The 26,876-nt window shown below is 49.4% G+C and overlaps 2 protein-coding genes across 2 annotated transcripts in view; one reads left to right on the top strand and one right to left on the bottom strand.

Moving 5' to 3' along the window:
* Positions 1-12,160, top strand: part of LOC100118023 (limbic system-associated membrane protein) — a 42,809-nt gene extending 30,649 nt beyond the window's left edge. The window contains exon 7 of the mRNA XM_008206609.4: positions 9,503-12,160. Within this exon, the coding sequence (XP_008204831.1) occupies positions 9,503-9,612 (110 nt within the window). The 3' untranslated portion in view covers positions 9,613-12,160. The remainder of the gene's footprint in view (positions 1-9,502) is intronic.
* Positions 12,161-23,086: 10,926 nt separating this feature from the next.
* On the bottom strand, positions 23,087-24,920 carry LOC100118101 (facilitated trehalose transporter Tret1-like). Its single transcript, XM_001602109.6, has 3 exons — positions 24,721-24,920; positions 24,367-24,629; positions 23,087-24,293 (listed from the first exon to the last, which is right to left on the bottom strand). Exons 1-3 carry the CDS (start codon positions 24,791-24,793, stop codon positions 23,211-23,213), a joined length of 1,419 nt encoding a protein of 472 aa, XP_001602159.1. The 5' UTR covers positions 24,794-24,920; the 3' UTR covers positions 23,087-23,210.
* Positions 24,921-26,876: the final 1,956 nt, after the last annotated feature.

The raw sequence follows: 26,876 nt of genomic DNA, 5'->3' as shown, positions 1-26,876 counted from the left end.
AGTACCGAGAGAGAGAGAGAGAGAGAGAGAGAGAGAGAGAGAGAGAGAGAGAGAGAGAGAGAGAGAGAGAAAGAGAGAGGGAGCCGCCGCAGTGTTCGATTGCATTCACCGCAACGTACCGAGAGCGGCTCCGTTTATATATATATATATATATACACACACGCACACAATTCCACACACACACAAACACACACACATACACACACATATATATATATATATATATATATATATATATCCACAGAAATGCACAGGTCGCGCGGCGCTAAGCGCGAGAAAAGGGTAAATAGAGGAGAAAACCGGGGGAGAGCTTTTACAAAGTCGTGCGGCGAAATCGCGCGCTCTAGCTGCTGCGCAGAGCAGAGCAGGCTCGACGCGGGAGCGAAAAAAGAAGATAGTGAGAGAGCTTTTTACTCGGCTGGCCCAGACACCGAGATCCGGGCACAAAGGGGTCGTTACAGCTATAGCCGGCCCCGCGCGCTTTCTATTTATCTTCTTCGAAACTAAACTTTCCTGCAGGCGTTTTATTGCAGTTGCCAGCGCTGCTGCTCTTCTCCCTCTACCGCTGTATATATAGTATGGGAAGAGCGTCAGCTGAGACACAGACGGACCGCACGAAGCTCACACATACACCGGGCAATTACCTATTTCCCCGCGCGCTGATTTTTCAATTCGGAGACTTCTACGGCGCGATGCGAGCGGGCGTATCGTATTGTCGTCATTCTCTCTCTCTCTCTCTCTCTCTAGCAATTTCGCATATTCCACGAATAAAATATGCATGAAAGAATTTTTTACGCTGGACTTGAAAAGGCTTTTTCTCTGCGCTCGGCGCAGTTACGTACGGCTATAAAACGACTTTTTACGCGGATAAAAGCCTGCCAGCAGTAAAATTCCAAAGTTGAAAATGATGCCACTACACACAGTGCGCAAGCTGTAATATTCGCCTGCAGCGTATCGAACTGCCCTATCGGGGTGTATAACAAGTACCTACAGCTCCCCTCTCGCGCTCGAGTTTTACGCTCGCCGTATATACCTCGCGACTGATTTGTGGCTAATTGCCAAGATTCCGCTGGTATTTAACTTTTCTCTCTCTCTCAAGGGGGGGAATCGAAGAGTTTGATCCGCGCCAAGAATAACAACAACGGCAGCGAGATCTCGCTCTCGCGAGGAGGAGCTGCACTTAGCCCCCGCAAATTTACGTCCGCGGGACACGGTATTACCGAGTTTATCCTCCGGTCGCGCAGATTATGCGCGCGTACGCCAAGTCGAGTCATAAAAAAGCCGCGCACGCGATAATTCAGTCCTGCCCTAATCTGCGAGATCGTGGGGCAGTAAAGCGGAGAGGGATAGATCGTCGTAGGCGTAAACGACGATGACGACGAGGAGTGAGAGCGCGTGTGGATAACAAGTGCGTGTAATGAGCGCGCGATCGGTCGCGTGAGCTGAAGATAAGCGCGCAAGCAGAGCGGAGGATTATGCGCTTAAGCGTCGCCGTCGTCTCTTCGCCGGAACAGGAGGACGTGCTGCGTTTATCAGTTCCCCGCCAGCTAATGAACGCGCAAACTCGCCCCTTTTATATTACACGTGTATAACAGCTCGCCCCTTCTTTCTCTCTCTCCCTCTCACTCTAAGTAAGCATTAGCCGCTACTCAAGCTACGAAAACGCTAATTGCGCGAGAGCGCATCCTTGATACTTTAACGTATAGCCCCCAGCGCATTAAAAGCTCCGCTGTAATTTCGCCTGCTCGCGTTTTATTTTCTATGATACAAGCGCCGCCCGCGCGTATACGTGCGGTATATAACTTATCGCGCAGAGTCGATTAACTTTAGGCAAGCTTCCAACTCGAGCGTATAAATACTTGGCCGCGCGCGATTATTAATACAATCCAAAGGGACGTCTATCGGTCCTCGGCGTCGTTATACACACACGAGCGGCTGTATGTATATGACAAACAGCGCGCTAGCAATATCTCGCGTCGTCGCGGCTGTTGCAATTCTATATATGCGGGAACCGCGCGCAGGCGCGCCTCTAGGTATACGACGAATAACAGAAGCAGAAACTGTGTGACGTTTGGCCGGAATTTATTAGTGGTGCGTTGGTCGAGTCGTTGCCGCGTGCACATCCCCCTTGGGGAACGTGTTCCGGCGCCAGCGGTAGCAGCTATGCAAGCCAGGAATCGAATCGAAAGTCAGATAGCTATAACGTTTGTTTATTGCGCCGCCGCTCCAGTTCTGCCTCTCTCTCTCTCTCTCTCTCTCTCTCTCTATGCTCTCACTTTTCCCCAGCGCGCGCGCGCGAGTCTCCGGGGACGAAGGCCGATGCGATGCGCGCGAGAAGATGATCTCGCGCGAAGAAAAGCCCGATAGAGAGAGAGAGAGAGCCATGGATTAGAGCTGCGCGGAGAGTAGATACGAATTGCAAAGTTTTGTCTATAACTGTGGCGCGCGAGAGAGAAGGAAGCTATATAGCCGTGTGCAGTGTGTATACTATATATGTAACTGCAGCCGCAATACTCGCCGAGTTCGCAATTCACCTCTCGAGGAGGATCCAATAACTAAACTAATTATCCCGATGCCGATGAGAAAGTTTTAATCCTACCTCTGCTGCTTTCGCTCTCTCTCTCTCTCTCTCTCTCTCTCTCTCTCTCCGGCTCAATATTCCCTCTCGCTGCTGCCCCCTTCCCCGCCCCCTCCCCCCTTCTCGCGAAAATATTCTTTCGGATATTCTAACAATGTTCGTTTTTATCGAAAGCTCGCGCTCGCGTCAGTCGGCCAAGTTTAAAAGCGAGTATATCGTGTCCCCTCTACTCCGTCAGCAGCGGCGCCGAGTTTTTCCCCGCCGCGCGACACTAGGTCATTCGGAATGCTCTGCGCTCCCTGCCACACAGACACCGAGGCTTTATATATACCTATGGCCGCGAAGCAAGAACCAGTCTGCGATGCCGCACTCTCGCGAGGAACAGATAAAAAAGTTAAAGGCCTCCGCTACAGCGCAGCGCTGTATGTATATAGAGAAAAAGAGAGAATGCCGCGCACGAGCTGACATCCCCCGCGTAGATATAAACTCCTTTACGATCGTTTAATTTTTTAACGTACTAAAAGCCGAATGTTCGCTTTCCGCCCGCGCCGCGGCGGCCTTATAAATTCCTATACCAACCCCGGCTTTCAGCTGTTATATATATTTTTTTTTTCTTTATTTTCCTTCGAATGCAGCGGTGCGTCTTCGCGGACAGTTTTTTTCGCTCTTCGCGCGGCACGGATTCAATTATTTCGACCCCGTGCCTACACGCATACAAAGCCGCACACGTATGTTATTCACGGCGAGAGACAGAGTACAGAATCTATATTACACTGTAAAAATCAGAGAGCAGGACGTATGTCGCGGCTGAGGGTATAACGTTTTTTATTATGTAACCTACATACCCGTACACCGACAGCCCAGCTCGGCAATGTAAACAACTCTTCATAAAATAGACGTATATATTCGCCGGGCAATATGCCTGTAGAGTAAACACACGCCGTGTGATGCACGGCCGTTTACATCGCGTTTTTAATTTGCGCAAGTCGTATAGCCCTCGCGCGTAACGTGGTTGTTTGTATACTGGCTGGTTTAACGAGCCGATAAATATTTTCGCTTATACATATATCGCGTGAATTTCGACGCGTCGCGCGCTAATGACGCGATTAATTCAAAGCGTTAACGAAGCTCTCTGGCAGCGCGTGAGAGAAAAATAAACGTTTCACTCTCTAGAGAATCCGATTCAATCTCGGAATCAAGTGTCCGAATCATACGCGTCGCCGCCGGCGCATTGTTGGAATAGTCGGAACGGTGCAAAGCAAGGACGAAAAATGTACAAAGTTGCCGCGCGCAGAGGAGGGTAAAAAAGAAGAGAGAGAGAGAGAGAGAGAGAGAGAAAAAGCTATAAGTGGGGCGAAATTCTAGAGAGAGAGAGAGAGAGAGAGAGAGGACAGTATCGCGTGCAAGAGCGTATACGGGAAGGTTGTTCATTAAGTAACTTCGCTGCTTGTGTTCTCCCCCCTATACACGCAGTCATGGCATTTGCATAGTTGGATCTCTCTCTCTCTCTCTCTCTCTCTCTCTCTCTCTCTCTCTCTCTCTCTCTCTCTCGGCGATGTTGCGACGAGTTTGCGGGTGAAAAAAAGAAATTTTTTCTCTCCTCCTCCTTCTTCTCTTCCCGGGATTGGCCGCGACGGTAACTCTCTCTCCGCTACGAGAGGTGACAGAAGTTTCTCGAGGACTTTGCGAAAACAATTATTTGTATAATAGCGCTAATTGCGCGCCAGCGTATTACTCGATTAAACGCCGCCGTAGCGCGCGGCTCGAATCGATCTCTCGCGTAATGCATTTGTATTACTATGTAAATTATTATACCGACGCACTGAGGATTCTTTGCCGCTGCTGCTGTACTATTCAATATTCATGCCGAAGGCTTAACGAGAGTTTTCAGTTTTCTCGATACGCCCGAATCAATGATGCACTAATTGCAAAATTCAAAGTGGGAATAATAATTCATGCCGGCCATGCGTGTCGCGCGAAATCACGATCGAAAAGTTAATCAGATTGAACGCGCGCGCTTGTACAACAGCCTGCATACACGACGCGCGTCGAATGAATAAAGTACAGAGAATATACACACAAGGTATTCGGACGCGAACGCTTTGAAGGTTAGCCGCGTGCATTCGACGCGCGGATACGACGAGTTTTGTGTATGTGTGTAAAGTTTGAAAAAAAGATTGATATGCAGTGCCGCGTATCAATGTGTTCGATTAGACAGAGCGCACGGAGCTTCAATGCACTGCGTATAATCGGCGCGAGAGCTCATTTGCCGCGAGAGTCTGAACCAATTCGCTCGGAATACGGAATGAATCGCGCCAACTGGGAAATCCCTGGAATCAGCACGAGAGAGAGAGAGAGAGAGAGAGAGTGGCAAAACAACGAAATTTTAATACGAGTATCATTTTACCCGCATGAGCGTGTGTGTGTGTGCATTTTGGCGAGTGAATTTCTCTCACTGCCTATTGTATACTATCGCACACATACGTATTCCCCATCGGAGTTGCCAACTTGAAAGCTCATGGGCATATAAACAATGCGGGATATGATATGTATTACCAGCGATTCACTCGCGATGAAAATCTCCCACCCGCGAGTCGTTTCCTCGCTCGATTGATTTATCGATCCTTTTTTTTTTTTCAATCAGCTCTCCCCCTCCCTCTCGTGGTCCTTGTTATATATACGACGATGCGGCTGCGGCAGTGTCAATCGGTAACCCGTGAATTTTTCCATGTATGTATTTTTTCGTTTTGTTTTTCCTTACCCCGCAAAAAAGTATTTATTCGAATTTTATAAACAAAAGGCAGAATACGCTTCGTTTGAAGCGCGCATTCATTCGGTGCGCAAACAAAACCGGCCACTTTCTCGCGAAAAAGTGCGCGCGGGGCTGCATATGGATTCAAAGTACACAAACTGCATTATAAATCGTATCGATTTCTCGCGAACTATATAAACGCGTCGTTGTCAGGGATTTATTTCTATGAAAACTCGTGACGAATGCGCGATAACTTACACTCTTTTTCCCTCCTTAAACTTCGCTCTCGCGCTCTCTCGGCTGTGTGTACGCGTGCGTCATAATGCTCGCGCGCCGCTAAACTTTTCGCTGCGCTGAGCTAGCAGCGATAACGAAATAAAAAAATTTCAGTTCGACAAACATTTCTTTTTTTTTTTTTTTTTTTTTTTTTGTTTTGCCGAAGAAACATCAATATTCAAGCACGTTCTTTTTACTCGTCGATATTCTATGGTGCACACGCACACATACAGCGGTTCTGTCGCCACAGCAGCAGCGCGGGGGGAGATATATGGTCGGCTGTGCAGTACGAAAATCCGATACCGCGGAAGATATTATGCGCATAAAAAGGACGTATATTTTTAAAAGATTTACAAAGTGCACTCAGCTCTCTCTCTCTCTCCTGCCCTCTCTTTGACCGCTCTATATATGTTTATAAAAAAATAAACAGTCAAACGCAGAGCGCGGTCTTTGCCGACACGTATCACGGGACACCTGTCAACTTTGGCCTGCAGCCCCGAACTTTCCCCGCACATTTTTGCGCGATCCGTGAGGCCATTTATAAAGTTTATACCGAGTCGTTTTCCGAGACGTCGTAGCGTGTGTCGAGATTATACACCCGCCAGCTATATAGAGCAGTCCTCCCGATATAGAATTTATACGCGCCGCTGCCGACTCGCATAGTGCATAATATACGGAGAGGTCCGCGCGCGAGGGGGCAATTATAGAGGGAATTCGATTTTGGCGCAGCATTCGCGAAAGTCGGCAATCTGATTTTCCCAAAGCAGGCCATTTTCCAGCATAGAGCGTGTACGTAGACGAGACTTGGTTTTCCGCGGAAAACTTGACTTGCAGCAAGTAACGAGCTGTTATTAATTGTTTGCCCGCTCGCGCGCGCGCGCGCACTTGTTATGGAATTCCAATTATTATATATAACGCTATTAAGGGGAATGCTTGATGGGCTTTGTTGTTGGACGAAGACTTCTCGCGCGCGCGAGCTATTGTTCTGAAGTTCTCGCGCGCGGCATTACGCGGAAATTTTAAACGTTTTCCCCCGGCATTAATGCAATAACTTTCGCTATTCTCAGCTCTCTCCCTCTCTCTCTCCCCCTACCATTGGAATTGTCCAAGTCGTCGTCGGCCTTTGTCTTCGCGTACACGTATACAACTCTGTACACAGTATAGACTTTCATCGACCGTATAAGTGGCTAAAACAAGCGAAGCCCGAAGAGGCTAATTCTCCCGCGTTGCTCTATACTGTCAAAAGTCGAATAAAAATGTTCAAGTGTCCCCGCAGCAGCGGCAGCTGAAAAAAATAGCGGAATCGCCAGCCGTAAATTAGTCCCGTTCGGGAGCAGAGATATGTATAGCGCGTGGAAAAATTTCATCCATTCGGCGGAGATCACGCGCGTTATCGCGGCCGGCGCTACTACCTTCCGCGAGTTCCGACTGCGACTGGGAATAGATGGATGGCTGACGGCCTCGACTATACCCGTGCGCCCGAGTCGACGCTATCCGGATATGTCGTACTCGTTGTTTTTGTTTTTTTTTTTTTTTCTATGCACGCGGCACTCCGTATAGCTGCCCCTGCACTTTTGACGGCTCGCCTGTGTATACCTATGCATACCTACAACGAGATTTTATTTTCTCGCCGAGAACGGTATACGCGAGCACGATCTAATTAGAAGTTTTTCTGAGAACCCGATATACAAACCCGTCCGCGCAGACTTCGCGGAAAGGAGCGAGAGGTTTCGGAAAAACCCGACTCTTTATACGTTTTTTGCAGAGCGTCGAATACGATATTTTTATAAAACGAAAATAACAACGCGCGAACTTTGCGTAATCCGAGTGCGCGGGCCGTATACGATTTGGGATATTCTGATCGTACGCTATACTGTCAAAGTGGGCAAGTGTAACTTCAAACCTGTCGTTCCGTTGTGTTTTGTCACTCGATCACAGCATTGTTACCTTCACGGGAAAACCCATCAGCCGAACATTCTCAGAACGCGTCGCTCCGAGAATTCAGCTTCTCCCCTGCGACGAGAGGCGCACAATCGAAAACATGAGATAGGAGAATTGGTCACTTACCGCCTGGCCTGCACACCGCTCGAAGATACCCTGCAGGCTTCCATAATCACGGCTTCGCGTGTCGCTCATCCAGGATAGTCCTCCTCGCGTACACACACTTGTCAGCTTCGACCGGCGTCCGGCGGTCCGGCACCTATACACACACACACGCGCGCGCGCGCGCGACGCTCAACAAAGAACGAGAACTGCAGCGCCTAAACAGCACAGCACACGGGGATTATCGGCAAAGGTTAGATTAGGTCGGGCTCGCGCGCGCGCGAAACGAGCTGCTCTGGAGCGCACTCACCGATGAGACTGCAGCTTGGAGGAGGGGCGTTAAGTAGGTACGGCTAATACATATAGCTATATATCACACTGCACGGGCAGCAAAAGCTCTCCTTTGACGCGACGCCAAATAGATTGGAGGGGCGGGACGCCGGCACACTAGGCTGGCTCGCTCGCGACGACGACGACGACGAGACGGACTGACGTTAACAGCTCGCATCTCGCATCGAAAAAAAAATTCTCCTCGTCACTGCAGCCAACAGCAGTAGCGAGGGATCCTGACATCGCTTCTATAAATCTCTCTCGGCGGCATTTCATTCGCGCGAGAGAAGCCGGCCGATAAATAAGTAAGTTGGACGCTCGGGCAAAATTCCGAATAGAGAGCTGGAACCGATTTTCCTCGCTCGTCGCCAGGACGCAGCTAGGTGGCGCGTGCATCGCTCCGCTCTCTGCGCTCTCTGCGTCAAAGCAGCGTCAGCTCAGCTGCTCAGAGTGTGTGTGTGTGTGTGTGTGTGTGTGTGTTATCGGGAGAAACCGATCGGTGACTAAGCGGAACTCTTGATGTTTCGGCCTCTTGATCGACGAGGCGAACTAATATGCCTTGGACCCCCTCCGGGCTGCGAGTTGAGCCATGCTCCGCGCGCACAGCGACTAGCTATAGTACGTGGGCGCACGCGAGCCGTATACGTCAGGCAGTCTGTGCGACATAGCCGATGAGCTCGTTTTGTTCGCTCTGACGACTCGCGCCTCGCTCTCCTCCTCCTCCTCCTCTCAGCTCTGATGCACGGCTCGCTGTTTTCTTTCAAAGAAACGCGCAGCGGCCCGAATTGCCCTTTGACCGCATTTCGCTCGGGGCTCTCTGAGCGAGTTGTTGCCCTCCGCGCGCTCGCATTTAGCACTGCGTCTAATATTTTGCCGGAATAATAAATAGCGCCCGCGGCGGTACGCGAGAATCGAGCTGGCTGCAGTTGACGATATGCGATCACTGCACAGCCCGCGTCGTGATTCATATACGGCCGCGAGGCTGCAGCTGTGCATACGCGCGCGTACGTCACCCTGCACCGATTGAGGTTCGAGTATAATTTTCGTTCTTCTAAAGTAATCGTCCTTCTCTCTCTCGCTCACTCGTGAGAGAGGCGGCAATATCGACTAGGTAATATACGTATGCCTACGTATATCGTGCACACTAGAGAAGAGAGAGAGAGAGAGAGAGCTAGTTGAAAAGCGCTGACCCGAATGAAGAGTCTGACCTGCTGTTGTTTGAGTGATACTTTATAGGTATATAGCCTGTCTGGGCTTGCGCGCACGCTGTAAGAGCCGAGCTCGTTTCATTTCACTCAACTGTCAAAAGCGCGCGAGCCATTTCGATATTATTGCCGATGGCCTTAATATACTAGCCGTATACGCGAATTCCAGGAAAATGTAATAGCGACACAACGCTGCGAAAAGTGTGACGCTCGGAATACACGAATAATAAACATCGAGAGATGAATTTTCATCGAGCGCCTCTCTACGTGTACATGTATACACGTGCTATATAATAATAAAATCTGTCTGTTTGACAGGTGAGCACCCAGCGGCGATGCAGCACGGGAACTCGAGCAACAGCGGCGCGACGACTCGCACCCTGGCCCTCCTCCTGTTGCTCCTTCACGCCGGCTCGTTCGCGAGGTGACTGCTGAGCTCCGAGCCGCGTTAAGAGGAACGACAGACAAACAGCAGCCGAGCAGCAGCGGAGCAACGCACGGACGGAAAGGAGCGCAAACAATAACACTGCACCGCGTGGAAGGTCCCGCCAAAACTCTCGCCAGCTCCTCAGAGAGGGCGCGACGATCGATCAAGAAATGAAAACACACGGACTTGGCGACTCTCGCCGAAACATTCGATCAAAGTCGCTCTGCTCAGAGCAGCAGTTGGCCCTTATAACGTATCGTGCGCGCACATTGCGGAGAGCTTCGGAAGTGCGCGCGAGAGAGAGAGAGAGAGAGAAGCCAACTGCTACTACTTACGCACTCGATACACGTTACACGCCCCGTGTGCGGAGAGCCATAAGGAGCTGCGAGAAGGAGAGAAAAAAAGTGGTATGCCTGCGTGCGCGAGAGAGCGTCTCGTATGATACATACATATACATAGAGATTAATATATATATATATATATATAACGCGCCGCATCAGATACTCGACTGAAACTTTATTACTGCTATACATATACATACACCTAATCCGTATGATGCGTGGGCCACGTGCAATTTCTTCGACATACCATAATACACACGTACGTATATGTAGGTATAAATAGTGGGAGCAGGTGTGCGAGAGCTTGCCTGCGGAGGATCTCGTAACAATATTCGCTGTACAGATCATCCTCGCGGCACTTGATGCACGGAAAAATAGTTGCTCGTACGATTAAGCGAAGGAGATTAAGAATACGAGAGCTGTCCGAAGAAAGAAAGTATATATAAGCAAGAATAGCAAAAGAATAAAAACCAAAGAAAAATTAGAAAAAAACTCGTTATAGGGGGTCATAATGTGTATATATACATACATACCTATACATGTAGCTCGAATTCGCGATGCGCTGTATAATAATAATATACCTATGGATATATACAGCTGCTAAAGATAAATATAAAGCGAGAGGACTATATATAAAACGCGGTCACGCGGTGCTGCTTGAGCGCGCTAGAGAGAAAAGTTGTTATTTTTTAACGAACGATTTCTCTTTTGTTGTGTAGACCTTGCGTTCAGCGCGAAATTGACGTAGCTTGATATACCATGAAACACACACACACACATGCGTATAGCTCAAGGCGCGTATGGAGTATAGAGGAGGAAATTCGATATTTTATTGCTCTCGCGTTGTTTGTCTTGCTGCAGCCTAGAGAAACGAAAGAGAGAGAGAATAAAATTTCATATTATTTCCGACGGTTTACCTTTATTTTTCTCTTATTCCCCCGACGTACGGGAGAGAGTATGAGAAAATCGCAGCGCATAGCCCGAAGAGACGGGCTTGTCAACGAAAACACACGCGCTTCGCGTTCGAGCGACTCTTACGTTTATTCGTGAAAATTATCATGCATGGATTTTCTCCCTTGATTTTTTTCCTCCCTCTCTCAAATTGCCCGACTCGCTTCTTCTTCCTTTCCGTCTTCATGGCTATTCATGAGCAATTGAATAACAAAGTCTCTTGCGCGCATTTGCATAGGCAGTATTACACACAGCCGACTGTATCTTCTTGTTTTCTTTTCTCTTCTCTCGTTGCGAAAGATATTGAAATTACTCGTCGATTAACTTCGTCCGCTATGGCTGCGAAAACCTGTGTAGAATTTACGTATATTCGGGGATTTCGCTGAGGCGCAACGCGTTATTCTTTGTCTACAACGAATTTTCTTCCTGTCGACATATCTCGTGCGTTATAGAGGTTTTGCGGAGCTGCTCTGATGGTGTGTGTGAGAGAGAGAGAGAGAGAGAGAGAGCGAGAAAGCGAGAAATTCGATGTATAGAGAAGAAAAGTACGTAAGCGAAATGTTAGTACGTATAATGAAGGAAAAACTGAACGCAGGAATTTATAAATAAACAGAATATTCAATGAATGTAACATATAATATTGGTTGGCGATTGTCATTTTTGATTTTGTACAGATGTTATTATGACATATTTATATATATATATATTGTATCGTTACGTGTATGGTACGAGCTTTTTAAGGATGTTTAGCTTGGAAATGTGATTAGCTTTTACAATTATTGCGTATGCGTTTGAGTTCGAAGTACGCGGCTACTCGCGCGGCTGTCTCATATACATGTAATTATGCGATGTAAATATTGAAACGCTGTATGCATTATACATTCCATGTATCGATTGTTCCGTAGAGATTTTTCTTTTTGTACAACGATTGCGTTAAACCGTAGGCTAATGTAACAAATCCGTATAAAAAAAAAAAAAATGGTATAGAAAAGAAAATAAACCGTCATCAGCACAGCTGCTTAACTGTACGATTAGCGAAAAGTGAACAAACCACAAGATTACAACACGCATCCGTATACTCGCGTAGGACTGATCGGAGCTCGTTTGTATATTACGTCATTATTTCACTGTCTCTCGCTCACAGCTCTCTTATATCCGACGATATCCCATTTCCGTTTCCCGACGACTGTATTGTAAATTTCACTGAATAACGAGAAGTAACGAATAAAATATAACGTAATAAACCAATGAATCAAAGGCTCTGTTGTACAATTATTGTGCGATGCAATGAGTATAATATATAATCGCGCTGCTGAGCTAGACGTAAACGTCGGCGTTCGAAGCTGACCTAAGTAGCCTAAACTGAAGCTCGCGAAGGAGGGGGGGAGGGGGAGGTGAGGGGGAGAAAAGGCTTTGCTCGGTCTTGCCACCGCCGAGCCGAGTTTAATGGGGGAGATTAGGACGAAGGGAAGAGAGAAAGAGGACGAGTTTATCCGGGTGTGCGCGAACGTTAAATCCTTTCTAGAACCAACACAGGAGACGCGAGAGCGCAACAACACAGGCTCCGGAGAGAGCACAAGTCGTACGCTCCTCGCTGCTGCAAGCGCTCAAAGCTCTCTCTCTCTCTCTCTCTGCGATGTAAGTATTTTCGCGCGCGCAAAAAAGCTCCCCGGAATAGAGGATCGGCCAATAAAACTGACCTACTTTATACAGCAATTCGACGTTTCCCATTCGACTTTGCTTCGACAATGACGACTGCTTCCTTCTTCGAATCTTCCCTCTCTCTCTCTCTCTCGTCGGGGCTGTCGCGAACTTTGGCCGCGCGCACGTCCGCACGTCGCTGTCCGGCGAAAAAATTCAATCCGACGTGTTTTCCTCCTCCAGCTTCTTCTTACCCTCGCTCGCGTCCTTTTGACAAAGCCGTGTACGCCGGAATTCCGTGACAAGCCAATATGCCCGGGAAAAGCTCTATTTTAATAGTTGACAAATTGAAAAATTTTTAGCGCATAAAATTGCGCGCGGCCCTTTCTCTCTCTCTCTCTCTCTCTCTTTCTCGTGCGCGCGCGTTTTTTACGCTTTTCCGATAAAATATTCGCATAGTTTGAGAAAGAATAGCGACGTCTCACTCGCCATTTCAGGTTTTAAAGATTATCGGGAGAGAGAGAGAGCTAGAGCTGGAGCGCGAGTTTATTGAAGCATCAAGAGGCAGTTTCTCAAGGAAGCACAATGGCCGCTACCTACGACGTCGACGACGAGGAGAAGGAGGAGGAGATCGTAAAAGCACCTCAGGAGATTGGAAAAATGTAACAGCATTATGGATGCGACCGCATAAAATAAAATTCCAACTTATTCGTCGCTCCCTCTAGTACGCGGGGGAATAAAGCAGGCCCCGTTGCGTCGCAGTGTGTATATCAGGTAATTGGCGATTCTTTATGCTCTCGAAAATTTTCAATTATTCATCCTGCCAAAGTGCCATTAATCATACCCCTATACTATAACCGGACGATACTTTCAGCTCGCAGTGCATAGCAGCAGCTGTTAAAAGCGCATTTCCCCCCCCCCTCCCCCCGATCAGACTACGCGCAAGCTGACAGCTTGCAAGCACAATACGAAGCTTACGCGCGCTCGCGCATTCGTTGCTCATTAAGTCGGCGACGTGCACGCATACACGTACAGAAGCGGGACTCGATGTTGCGGCTATACACTCGTTAAGTCGGCATTAGCGTTACGCCGCTGCGGCAAATTACGTTTGAAAAGCTCGTCTATACATATATCGACTTATTATCCCATGTGTATAATCGCGCTTGTTATTAATAACCGCGGCGTATATAAGCGGCGGGTTTGCTGCAGTTTTTTAAATTAAAAACGAGAGTCGCCGAAGAAATTCTTTTGTGTACATTAGGCATCCGCCTCGCTGCAGCCGGATGGGAAAATTTAATATTAGCTCAGGTCTGCATTAATCAAGCTATGCAGCATAGCGCGGCGTGGCTCGATCGATCGGCAGCGCGCGCGGGCCATTCGAAAATTTTTAAGACGAAGTACAAGAGTACACTATAAAAATCGAGAGAACGCGCGAGGCTAAACTTAATTACAATCGAGTTGTGAAATAACAATCGGCCGCTTGTACGTTAAAGCTGCCAGGAAAGAGAGTAGGAGTGTCAACAGCAGCCGCGAAAGCAATTAAACGTACTAACTTCTCATCAGCATCGCAGTCGGGGCGGCACTGGCACGTACTTCCGACGTAAACAAGTTTCAACGTCGCCGGGAATTTCAACTCTAGTCTCTCGCTCTCACGTTGCGCTTCGCACAGAGAGAGAGAGAGAGAGAGAGAGAGAGAGAGAGAGAGACATATATACTCACGCGAGGACGCGATTTCTCGCGATTTGCATCGCACCTGTGTGTGTGTGTGTGTGTGTGTAAACGTTGGCCGTCGATGCGCCGAGTATAATTAGAAAAAAAGCAGTAGGGACAGCTGTGTAAAAATCCGTCGAGCTAATGCTTCCCGTCTAATCAGCGCTGCTGAGATAACATTGGGCCGAAATCTTCCGTTTTTCATTCCGACTACGCTCGGATAGGACGTGCGATATAACGTATAAAGGAAGCCGGAGTAAAGAAAAAGCGACAGGTTTTTCCCCCGGCGCGGAATAAAATTTTTGTTGCGCGTCGGATTTACGAGCCGGGCGAGAGAGAGAGAGAGAGAGAGAGAGAGGCGAATGAACTCACCCCGATATATGCATCAGGTTCTCTTTTGCGGCCGCAGTCGTACCGCTGCTGCGGCGACGCGCCGACTTTCTCTTTTCATCCGCACGTCAAAAAATATTACGTAGTACCGTCGCGCGGCTTACGTATAAAAATGTCTGTATTTCCGGGAGAAATTGAAAGCCATCATTTTTATACGTACAGACACACACGCGCGCGAGCGGTGAAGTATAATAAAAGTCGCGTGTGTGCAGCTCGAGAGTGTCCGAAGCGCCGCTAAAGATTCGCGCTTTATCTCCGTCTGCTTTGCGCCGCCGGGGGATATTGTATATTTACAAGTTTTCATTCGTCGCGCTTTTGCCTCGCGTGTGCGGTGTACAGTGCAAACTGTGCCACACGCGTCGATTAATCGTCGCTCGCACGCGCCGAAAACGCAATAAGTTTTTTTTTGTTTCTCCCGCGCGGTTTTTTTCCCTTTCGTTATATACATATTTCCCCGCAAGCCCCTATTACAATTATTTTTCCATCCCACGGCGCTTTTCACTCTTTATACTCGTTGCATTTCTATTTGCTCGCCTGTACACACACGCGCCGTTGGGGGCGAGAGAACAAAACAACAACAACAACGACGACGACGACTACGACGAGGAAAAAAAAAAAAAAAGAAGAATAAAGCTCTTGTGTTTGCGAGCGCGCGCGGCTAAACGCATTATTTGAATTTTTCCGCGCCGCGCGTCCTATCCTTTTTTAATTGGAGTTTAATTATTTCTCTAACTATTCGCTTCTCAAAATTTCCGGGATATAGATTTTTCTCCTCTCGACTATGTTATATATATATATATATATATATATATATATATATACGCGGGCTTTTTGTCATGCTAGCTGCCCAGCGTGATGTTCTCTCTACGAGGAGGCAAAGCTCGCGTACTCGGCGGAAACTAAATTTTCCGCGTTCGTCCTGGCGTTCTGTTTAACGCACTTTCTTTCGGCACTTTCTCTCGGAATTTGTACCCGCAGGTAGCCGCCCGCGCTAGAGAGAAGCGTATTACGACTTGGGGCCGGGAAAAAATTTGACGATTTTACTCTCGACGCTATCCCTCTGGAGAGACAGAGACAGCGGGGGTATTACACGAGAGGGAATTAAGTAAGCCTCTTTATTAATACGGCTGCAGCAGCGTAGTCTAAAAGCGAGAAATAAAACTCGAGCGCTACTGCTATTACCGCATTAGCATAGAGCCGCATTAGAGCTAAAAGTTCAAAATTCTTTCACTATAGCTCTCCGGTATAAATACACGCCGGAACAACCTCCTTCTGTCAATATACGAGTGCTGAGAGTAAGAGGATAAAATCGCGCTATACTTGTAAAAATAGCTCTCGATTATACGTCAATCGCACAGAGCGGAGACGCATCTCTCTGCAGCGGATGTAGCCACACACACACACACGCACAGGAGATCGATATTCGACTCGGACGCGCGACGTGCGTGTGTAATGCGTGCCCTCGCGTCAAAACCGAGCGAGAGAGAGAGAGAGAGGACTATAAAGAGAGAGGAAGAACAAACGGATATAGCCCTTCGACGAGAGTGTTTGCGTCTGCGCGCGGAAACCGCTCGATGAATTTGCGATGAATTTGCAGCGCAGCAGCGCGCGCGGTTTCGCACAACTTTACTCGTTCGGCCCGCGCTCTCGGGAGTAAGGTATGCGCCAAGCTCAACTCGTCACAGCTACTCTCTCTCTATGTATCGCTATACCGACGGCATATCGATCGACTCCGCACCTCCCCCCTCCCCCCTCCTCTCTCTCTCTCTCTCTCTATTTCGGAACGGCTACGTCGATTAGCATAGCCCTATATACATATACCTATGCACGTCGATCGCGGAGCAGACTGCGCTAACGCTTTTTTTTTCGTCCGTGCGGCACTCGCGTGTAATCCGGATCGATGCGTGTATATAGGTAGACGCGGTACTTTTCATCGGACCGTGATTTGCATGTGTAAGCACGTGTCTCGAAGTGCGCAGCCGAGGATTCGATTAATATTTCATTGAATAAGCCCTGGGAGAGGGGAAGCGCCTAATAACCGTATTACAAGCGTCGCGGCAACGGTAGCGGCCTAACTGCGGATGCTAAAAACGAGCTGCTGCTGCTGCTGCTGCTGCAGATGCTGCAGCGCTCGCTCGTGGGCTTTAATGAGAAATTCAAATGACACAATTTGAAAGCGCGCCTTTTTCGCCAACTTTCCTGTTTATACCCCCTGCGCTGATTTGCAAGCAAATCTCTCGCTACAGCTACGCGCGCGCGCGCGCTTCACTCGCCTGATTAATTCTCTCTTTTCTCTCGTATATATATATATATAACGTATATGTATACATATAGCAGCATAGCAGCCACGCATTTTAATTGGCTCGGCGCCAATTCATCGGCGACTAATGACGGCCGCTGCCCCTGACTAGCCGCGCGATTCGAGCTGAAATTAAACTTTCGAGCCGCGTGCGTTATACAGAAAAGGGAGCTCGAGCTTTATTGTTCCGATGCGTGGAAATACCAGCGCGCGTGCTTTTGTCGAGAAAGTCGTATTCGCGGGCCAGAGGGACGCAATCAGACGAAGCAGCCAATTGCGCGCGTGCGTCGCTAGCTAGCTAGTGGTTTAAGCGCGCTTTAGTCGGACGCGATAAATCGCGCGCTTCTTCGCGGCGTGGATTTTCGGCAAGAACTAGCTGCAGCCGCTACGGCAAATAACCGCCTGGGAGGGGACGGGATTATATTATCCGTTGAAAATTTATGATTCACGCTCGAGTTGAAGTTTCGAATACTCTCTTGTCGACTTATCTATATATATACATATATAGGTAATATATACTATATCTCGTCGGCCAATCGAAGAAAGCGATAGATTCCCAATGCTATAACGCATCGCATAGGGAAGAGCCTTCCAATTAACGCTAAATCCGTTAAAAACGCGCGCGTGTATGGCGAGTCTTTAATTAATCACGACGCTTCTAATTTGTCCTCGTTACAGCCTTTCGACATTCGTCGGGGAATTTTCAATTAGAGTAGAGAGAGAGAGAGAGATAAAGAGAGGCCTGTAATCATCTGCTTTGCCTGCACATCACGCGCGAGATTTCACGGGACTCTCTGTCGTTTACTCTCTTTCCACGGCTTCCCTCTCGTATAGCGACTCGACTTATCTCCGTAGACACGTCGGGCTTTATTTCGTTTCGTTATACGCTTGTATCAGCGCGACAACGGCAAAATCATCGAGACGCAGATGTTTGCGCAATTGAAGAGCGGCCGCTGTAATATATAGCTGTATAGAGATATGCCGATGGAATTAATACAGTAGGTCTGACGTAATCGATTGTTGCAGTGTAACAAACCTGCGACTCGGTGCGTGTGTGCGTATATACGGGCAAACATCACTGCAAACGTAACTGACAATGCTAATTGGAGTTTGTATAATGACGATTTTACACCTTTTATGACTATTATAATACACTGCGACATGACGACGGGTTTATGGATTAATTAGCGATGCGCCAGCTGTGCGCGTATTCTCTCTCTCTCTATTACGCTGCTCCATGCAGCGGAAAACTCTCATCCACGCATGTAAGAGATGATTTTTTCGAGCGGCAAAACGCGCGAGGGACAACTATTCGAATGAAATTGTTGCAACTTTTCACGTTCAGCCACTACTGCACACATCCGCCGCACGTGCGCACGCCTTTCTGCGCTAATGAAACTGCACGGATATTCGAGTGTCGTTCCCGAGATGGGCCGACATGTGCACTCGCGTCGCGCGTGTTTCACGGGACGAAAAGCGCGTGAATTATAACGTGCCACGCGGCGATCATTGAAAGGAAATAACTCACGAATTTGAACAGTTTCCCGAGAGCGAGGCGTCTCTCTAGTTTCGAGAAAAACGTATAATCAGGCGCATACACGCTCTGAATCCGCGTCTGATTCGTAGATTTGCATATACATAAGTGCAAAAAGCAAGAGCGTCGGGGGGGGGGGACGAGCTTTGTATAATACTATAGAGCGCGGCAGTGCGACGCCTCGTTTCTTGCATCCGTCAACAGCAGCCTCGAGGGAATGCAGTTGCTCTCGCGCCTCGGCTCTTTCTCTCGCGAAAGAACAAGCTCTTTACTTAGCCGCTCGTAATCTTTTAGTATCTCGCAAGCGATGCTGCTTCTTTTTTCCAGACCAAGCTCGCTCTCTACTCTTTGTTTACCGCTCCTTTCTTTTTCATCACGAGCTAGTATAGCAGCGTGTGTTATCATCATCGCTGCAGTCCTATTTCGTAATGAGCAATCGGCTCTCTTTTAGTCCCCCTACCTCGAAAGAGAGAGAGAGAAAAAGTCGCACGGCTAATTGCGCGGCATTTCTTTCAGCCGAAAGCGATCGTTAACGAGCGCTCGCGATCGATCAGAGAGCTTTCTCTCTCTCTCTCTGTGTGCGAGTGTAGCTAGAAACTAGTATTTTTTGCAACTTGTCGCTCCGCGCCCACGTCTCTCTACCGCCAGCGGCTTGGCTTACAAATTGAGTTTTCAAAATTCCCCGCGGTCTCTCGGTAGATTACAAAAATATATCCGTAATTTTTTAGCCGCTAAAACTGTGTTATGATTTTCAGATTTATAGCGCGTAAAAAGTTTGCCCGCGCAGCGAACGCTCGCTCGCTCGCGCGATGAAATCGGCTTCGGTAGAGAGTGAGAGAGAGAGAGAGAGAGAGAGAGAGAGAGAGAGAGAGTTGAACTTTTAGCATAAATTCAGCAACTTTTCAAGTGTATATAACATAATATTTTAGCCCGAGCCCCTCACGCACCATGCACTACTATATATAGAGCTCTCTCCCTCTCTCGTGTGTATAATTCATATTCCTTTCTAAGACTTTATTAATTTCATTGACGCGCGCTCGCGCGCTATAAAGTTTGCGAATAATCGTGTACGCAAGCGGTGGGAGGGAAAAAGAAGGCTATAATATTTCCAGAGCGATTTTCCCCGAGCCGGAAGAGGAAAAAATCATGAGCGAGTGTTTACGAACGAGTAGCGAACTGTACGTATATACCTATATATATCCAAATATATATATATATAGAATGTGTACGTATATACGTATACACAGATGGGAGGCTTGCCGCGCGAGTACATCAATACAAAGTCAGAGTCAGCGGCGGTAGCAGCAGCAGCAGCAGCCCATTTCGCTGATTGCGTAGGCGAGATTGCAAATCTATATCGCGCGCGGCAGCAGCCGACGTGGCTCTGCGCAGCGTCGTGCACGCGATCAAGCTGCGTGCGCCGCGACTAGACTATGCTTATACACTACATAGCGTATACATACGCGCGCAAAAGTGATGAGTAGCGGCAGCTGAGAATCGCCCGCTAAGAGAGAGAGAGAGAGAAAAGAAATCGATCAGCCTAGTTAACAATAAGCTGCCGTCCTCTTTAATCTTGAGCACCCATATATATATATATAGCTCTCCTCGTGCTCTGATAAAAGCTATAGTTATAATAGATGGATTAAGTGCATCGCGCGTGATATGTGGGTCAAGCCCCCGTGTGCTCTCGATTAATTCGTCGGAGCTCACGACGTGCCTCGCGCAAAAAAACCTATGCATTTGATATCGCAAAATGTTTCAGGCGTTCATTAGACCGTACACAAACGCGCGCAGGCAAAGGTATATAGAACTACAGCATAGCGTAGAGAGAGTCCAAAGTGTTAGCCGCCAACATATCAGCTAGAGCTACAACGACTCGCAGCTGTGCGCGCCGCGCTCATTAACAGTTCTCGTTACGCGTCGCCTGTTTTCCGGCCCCTTCCAGCGCCGCGAGCAAATTTCCTTTTTTTCAAACAAATTACTTTGCCCCGACTCGCTGAAATCTCTCGATAATTATAAGCGGCGCTCTAAGAGTGTTCGAATGGGAGGTAGAAGGAACCGCGGAGGAGATTGAATAATCCCGTGGAAGAGCTTTTTTAAGCAGAGAGATAGAGAGAGAGAGAGAGCTTGCAGCTACTGTTTATGTGCTCGGCTGTATACACGCCTGCCTCTGCTCTGCGGGTATATACATATGCATGATTCTCGCGCGCAGCAGCAACGTAAACACACGCAGAGGCGAGCTTCAGAAGCGCGGCGTCATTAACGCCTGCTGCTTTGCACCTAGTGCGAGATGAGCCAATGACACTGCGTGTGTTCCCGTATCCCTCTCCTCTCTGTCTCTCGTATATAATCTAGATCATCTGTATTATACTGACCGAAGCTGGCGCTGCCGTAACGTCGTCGTCATCGTCATCATCGTTACTGCGCTTTCAATTACGCTGATTTCCCACGTCGCGAAAGCGCCGTCAAAGGAGCTTTTTCCTTTGGCGCGAGGCGAGGGTGTCCATCGAGGCCGAGACTCTTTGTTCCGAATTTCTAGACGACGCTGTGTAAAAGCGTTGGTTTATAACGCAATGTATATGCTAGATTTAAAAGTCACGCGATACAGTACATAAGCAAGTTTACATTCACTTATGCGTATCGGTTCAGCGCGGAGGATAATCGTATGCGATCAGTATAACGCCGATACACCGAAGTTATGATAGCAGACACGAAAATTACATTCAGCTCTCATCCTTAGCTAGCGCACGTAGAACAGTTGCTGCTGCGCCAGTCAAATATCTCTCGGCAAAGTTCGCCGACTGTATACATGTACATATACATCGAGAGCGAGAGAGGATATTGTACGAAATACACACACACCCACACCCACATATAGCCTGAGCAAACAGCTGCAGCGTCTGCGAATCGATCTATTACGCTAATTATATGTGCGCGGATACGCGCTATTTGTCCTACACGTTTCTTCCATTAGAGAGAATCAATTAGCCCGACCATCATAATGAACTTTGCGCAGCCGGAGAAATTGTCATGCGATCATGACTCTTTGTGTGTACGTGTATATAATGCGAGTAGGGAGTCAGTGCAGCCTCTCTCTCTCTCTCTCTCTCGAGGGTCCTCCACTTTCTTTTACGTAACTTATGTGGCCTCTTAAGGGACTTTCTTTCACTCCGCGAGCTGCAGGACGGCTCAGCGCGGAAAAAACAAATAGAGAGAGAGAGAAAGCTCTAGCTGCCAGCGTCTCTCTCTCACAGTTCCCGTCGCTCGCGCGCGCGAATGATTCAATTTCCAGGAGGGAATCGACCAAATTTACTTTCACGACAGATAAACTCTCAAAGCGATTGATCCCGACGCTGCTCGACGGCTGATTTTTAATCCCTCTGTGTCTGCGGCTATATGTATACACGCGAGAGCGTTTAATCGTCGCAAGCACGACGTAAACCGCTTACTTTACTCCCCCGCTCGCGCTTGTCCTCTCTCGTATAATACTAGCAGTAGCAGCAGCAGCTGCACTTAAACTTACCGAACGAGTTAGCGTCGAGTCGAGCTCGAGAAAATAGCGCGTAAACGCAGCTACTTCTTTCCTCGCGTCCGCCGCAAGACAGATCGCGCACGAGTTAATTGCTTTCGTTGTATATACACACTGCGCCGCGCAATCTGCGGATATCCGAATTTCAAAGCCAAATCAGAGCGAGAAGCTTAATTGACGCTCGACAAAAGCTCGCGCGCGCTGAGAGCAGTCCCGCGGGAGCGACTTAAGACACCAGAGCTGAGATTCGAAAGCGCGGGAGGAGAGGGGGGGGGATAAAGCTATTGTCGCGCGCGAGCATAAAGCTCGGCCAGTGCGTGGGCGTCTCTGCAGCAGCAGCGGGTGTAGATCGCTGCAGCGACGCCGGCACCTGGGATGGGATATACATGTATAGCTGGGTACAGCTCAGCGACATTGTTTGGCCAAGCTGTTTGTTTGTGTGTAAGCGATCGTTAGCGTGTTTGGCCCGATGATATAATTGTGTACTTAGTCTAGTCTTGCGCGCGGAGTAAGCCGGGGCCTAGTCGACGCCCTTTCATCATAAACCTCGTCCGCCGCCGCGGCAGGCCTGTTTGCCTCTGTTTGCCCAACGAGCCTCTACCCGGCCGCTTTGTATACTTATATATACACTGCAGCCGATGTTGCACGAGTCGAGCGAAATTTCTTACGTATAAGAGCATTAATCCCGAGTATAAAGTGAGATAAGTGAGATAAGTGAGAGGAGAGAGAGAGCGGAGAGCCCCGCTGCAACGAAACTAATTCCAGCCTCTAATGGCTCTGCCAATAGGAATTTCTGCGGGAGCGCCTTGCGCGAATAGTACCGATTTCGGGGAGATCTCTCTTTCCCTCCGCGCGCGAGGAAGAAGAAGTTCTAGCGGATACTCGGGGCCCCGCAGCGGCGCTTTTTTCAGATTAATTTGCGAGAGAGGAGAAGGCAGCTCGCTAGAAAAAAATAACGAGCTCCAAATGAGCCGGCGTCGTTATCATCCTCCCACGCTCGCGCGCGCGCTTCGGGGCTTCTTAATAGGGCGCCGCTCGCACGAGAGAGAGAGATGCTCGCGTGTATAATTGAGAGCTGCCTGCGGATGTATCTCGGACATTTATTCGTAGAAAATTCCCTATTACGGGTATAGAAGTATGTACATGTGTTATGTGTTTCGTCAGCGGCGTCAGTCTTGGTGTGCGAGCTAAGGCATAGCGCGGCTCAGAGAGACTTCTGGATCTCCAGGAGGCTCTTGCCCTTGGTCTCGGGTGTGATCCAGAGCAGGAGGCCGGTGACGGCCCAGCAGACGATGGCGAAGCAGAAGAAGGGCGGCGAGTGGCCGTAGTGCCAGGTGTCGACGACCGTCAGGTAGAGCTTCGTGCCGAGGGTGAAGAGCAGGCCGCCGTTCATCGTGACCAGGCAGACTCCGAGGGCCTTCACCTCCGGGGCGAACAGCTCCGAGATGAGGATGCCCTGGACGACGAGGAGGCCGCAGTTGAAGGCGAAGACGAGCAGCAGCAGTGCCAGCAGGGCCAGGAGCGAGTACGCGGCGAACGCCTCGGGGAAGCAGAAGTAGGCCGCGACGAAGAGGTTGCAGCTGCCCGAGAGCAGCCCGGAGAGGGCGATCAGAGGCTTGCGACCCCAGCGCTCGACCAGCAGACTGGTCAGGGCTACCGAGACCAGCTGGACCAGGCCGTTTATCACGCTGGCCGAGTGGTCGGAGAGGATCGAGCCGATCCCCAGGTCCCGGAAGATCCTCTGGCCGTACATGATGACGGCCATGTAGCCGCCGAAGTGGTGGGTCACGCTGAACAGGCCGATTATCCAGATGGCCTTGAGACTCGGCCTGTCGAGCAGCAGCAGTCCGCAGAGCTTGCCGCTGCCTCCGCCGCTGCCTCCGTCGTTGCCTCCGCCGCTCTCCTTCTGCTTGCGCAGGCTCCTCAGCGAGTGCTCGATCTGCTCGAGCTCCTCGGTCACGTCGCTCCTGCCGCGAATCTTCTCGAGCACGGCCTCGGCCTCCTCGTGCCGGTCCCGCATCAGCAGGTAGTACGGCGACTCGGGCACGAGGGAGAAGCCGCCGAGGAAGGCCGCGCTCAGGGCCAGGTTCAGCCAGGCGTTGGAGACGATGCTCATGAGGGGACCCAGACCGAAGGCCAGCAGCATGCCCAGGTTCAGCATCAGCATCAGCAGGACGTTGGCCACGCCGCGAACCTCCGTCGAGGCCACCTCGCCCACGTACATGTAGCAGGCGCAGTAGGCGATGCCCTGGGACAGGCCAGCCAGGAAGCGAGCGACGTACAGCACCTGCGTTCCTCGAGTGTTCTTATTATATCGAGTTTCGATAATTCGAGTATATGATAGTGAACGATTGATTTACCGGGACGCCCTCGGCCATAGCGATGAGGCACCAGCCGAAGGCCAGGGGCAGCCCTCCGATGAGGATAGTGTTCTTCCTGCCGATGCGGTCGACGATGAGCGAGTTCAGCGGCGGGGCGAGCATCTGGCCTATGGCTATGAGCGACATGAGGCTCGAGAGCTCCGCCGAGGACATCCTCCTGGGCGAGTCCTCGGCCGTCAGTTTGACGCTGCTCGGCGAGTTCCAGCCGATCGACGAGCCGACGCAGAACATCAGCACCGAACCTACGACACACACACACACACACAAACACGGTATTATTGGGCGATTACTTATGTAAACAATCGTACACGAATAAACAAAAATTCGGCTTACAGGCGCCCGAGGCCAGGTACTCCCAGCTCTTGCTACCCTCGGGGCTCGCGTACTTTCCTCTCTCGACTCCCATAATCGAAGATTTAATCGGCTAAGTATTTCCGCGGGACGTGCTGCAGCACGCGAGAACTTATCGTATCGCCGAACTGACGCGCTCGCGCGCGACTTTTTGAGCGAATTCGGAGACGCGCGCTCTGTGTAAAGTGGCATTAAGCTCGCCGCTGAAATTTATTGCGGGCCGCTTTCGTCACCGCGAGCGACACCTTGACTCTCTCGTCGGTGTACACGCATCAGCTGCTCTCTCTCTCTCTCTCTCTCTCTCTCTCGGCAAAGTACTCTGATGCAGCAGCGCATATAGTGTGCCTGTAGCCGAGGAGAGCGTAAAATTAGAAAAGCCATGCCGACGGGAGTAAATATTGGCGCAACTGCGCGGGCGGATTATATTTTCTTCTGATAAAAGCTCTTTGTACGCGGAAGACGATCGAATTGTGTAAAAACGTCGACGCGTCGCTGACACTCCGGAAAGTTTTCAAGCGCGCCGAGAGACGCGCAGTAATGAACGATAGCCTTTATCTCGTGTGTGTGACGCGCTACTGTTTGGCTATACGCTTTCGTAATCGATCGTTAAATAGCAGAAATTAATGGCTATTTTACTGCTACTTATCTCTCTCACCCTGTGTACCGAAAAAAGCTCGTGAAAGCTCGCGCGCTTGGCGGGCTGTCGGCTTGAGCGAGTGTCGCGCGCTTATACCGTGTATAAGGAATATGGCTGTGAATCGTTGAGTAGACAGAGGAAACTATTCCACGAGTAATGAGAGACAGCAGCAGCGTCAAAGCACGACAGCCGACGTACACACATACGTGCGCACGCCTATCCAAAGATCAGCCTCGTACTGATACATCTCGCGTCTCTGCACTTGTCGCGCAGCTATAGTATATCTGTATACAGCAGCCACTAGAGAGAACTGCGGGAGCCTCAGAGAGAGGGTGAGATTCTTTAAGAAGTCGCGCAAAGTTTGCCCTAGAAAAAACGCTGCGCGTCGTCTATTATATGTATCTCTGCAGCAGCGGGACAGAGAGAGAGAGAGAGAGAGAGAGAGAGAGAGAGAGAGTCGGGTCGACGTCCCTATTGGCCCTGCAGTTGGCTGCGCAGCTGATGTTAAGACCTTTCATGCACCCCCTCACCCCCGTCACCCTCTCTCCCTCTCTCTCTCTCTCTCTCTCTGTTTGCCACTGCGTATACGTGTGCAGTCAACGCGAATCTCTGTATGTACACACGAGACAACGGCGACGACGTCGACGAGGGGTCGAGATAAGGACGAATGATATTTGACTTAGGACCGTCGAGTATAATGAGCAACGCGCCTCTCTCTCTCTCTCTCTGATTGTCGACTCCCTTTCTGTGCACTCTGTGCAACGGCTCCTCTTTTATTTTTTCCCGCGCGCACGTTCTAATTTTTGTATCCTAATAAAAGCCGCACTTGATTTTTTGCGAGCTTATTCTTTTTTTAATTTTCGCGCGTATAAAGCTCACGTGCGGCGGCGACGGGAGCGCGCAATTTGAATCGCGAAGCTCGCATACCAAGTGTGCGCGGAGTGTTGTAAGCATATAGTCGTCATGAGTAACGCGCGAAACAAGTGAAACAACCCTCGTGCCAAACTGTCGTCTACACGCACGCAATCTTAATATCATTGTATGGCCGCGTATAATCGTCTCTTCCCTCTCTCTCTCTCTCTCTCTCTCTCTCTCTCTCTCTCTCTCTCTCGCTGCAAGTTTCACCTGTACAAACATCTGCTGCCAGCTGTATGATTAATATCGCTCGCGCAATCCTGACATCGTAATATCTCTGTCGCTATGCGTATGTGCAGCTGTATAATGTTACTGACTTGTTTTCATTTTATCTAATGCATAATTATTCGACTGTACACTGGTGACTAATTATCCAGCGAACGAGATTTCCGCAAGTCTCCGTGGCGGTGGCACATTGCGCAGAGCATCTCGGTAATTTAACGCAATTACCACTAATTCCAATTTGTCACCAAGTAATCTATGAGTGCGCGCAACTTTCGAGAAGAATACGGAATCGATGCATTCAAACTGGGTCAACTAGAGAACTTGACTCTCTCGCTCCCTCTCTCTGGGGACGAGAGGAGAG

This window comes from Nasonia vitripennis, chromosome 2 (assembly GCF_009193385.2).
Source record: "Nasonia vitripennis strain AsymCx chromosome 2, Nvit_psr_1.1, whole genome shotgun sequence".
Taxonomy (NCBI): Eukaryota; Metazoa; Arthropoda; class Insecta; order Hymenoptera; family Pteromalidae; genus Nasonia; species Nasonia vitripennis.
Note: the sequence above shows the minus strand (reverse complement) of the source record. Positions and strands in the feature narration are given on the sequence as shown.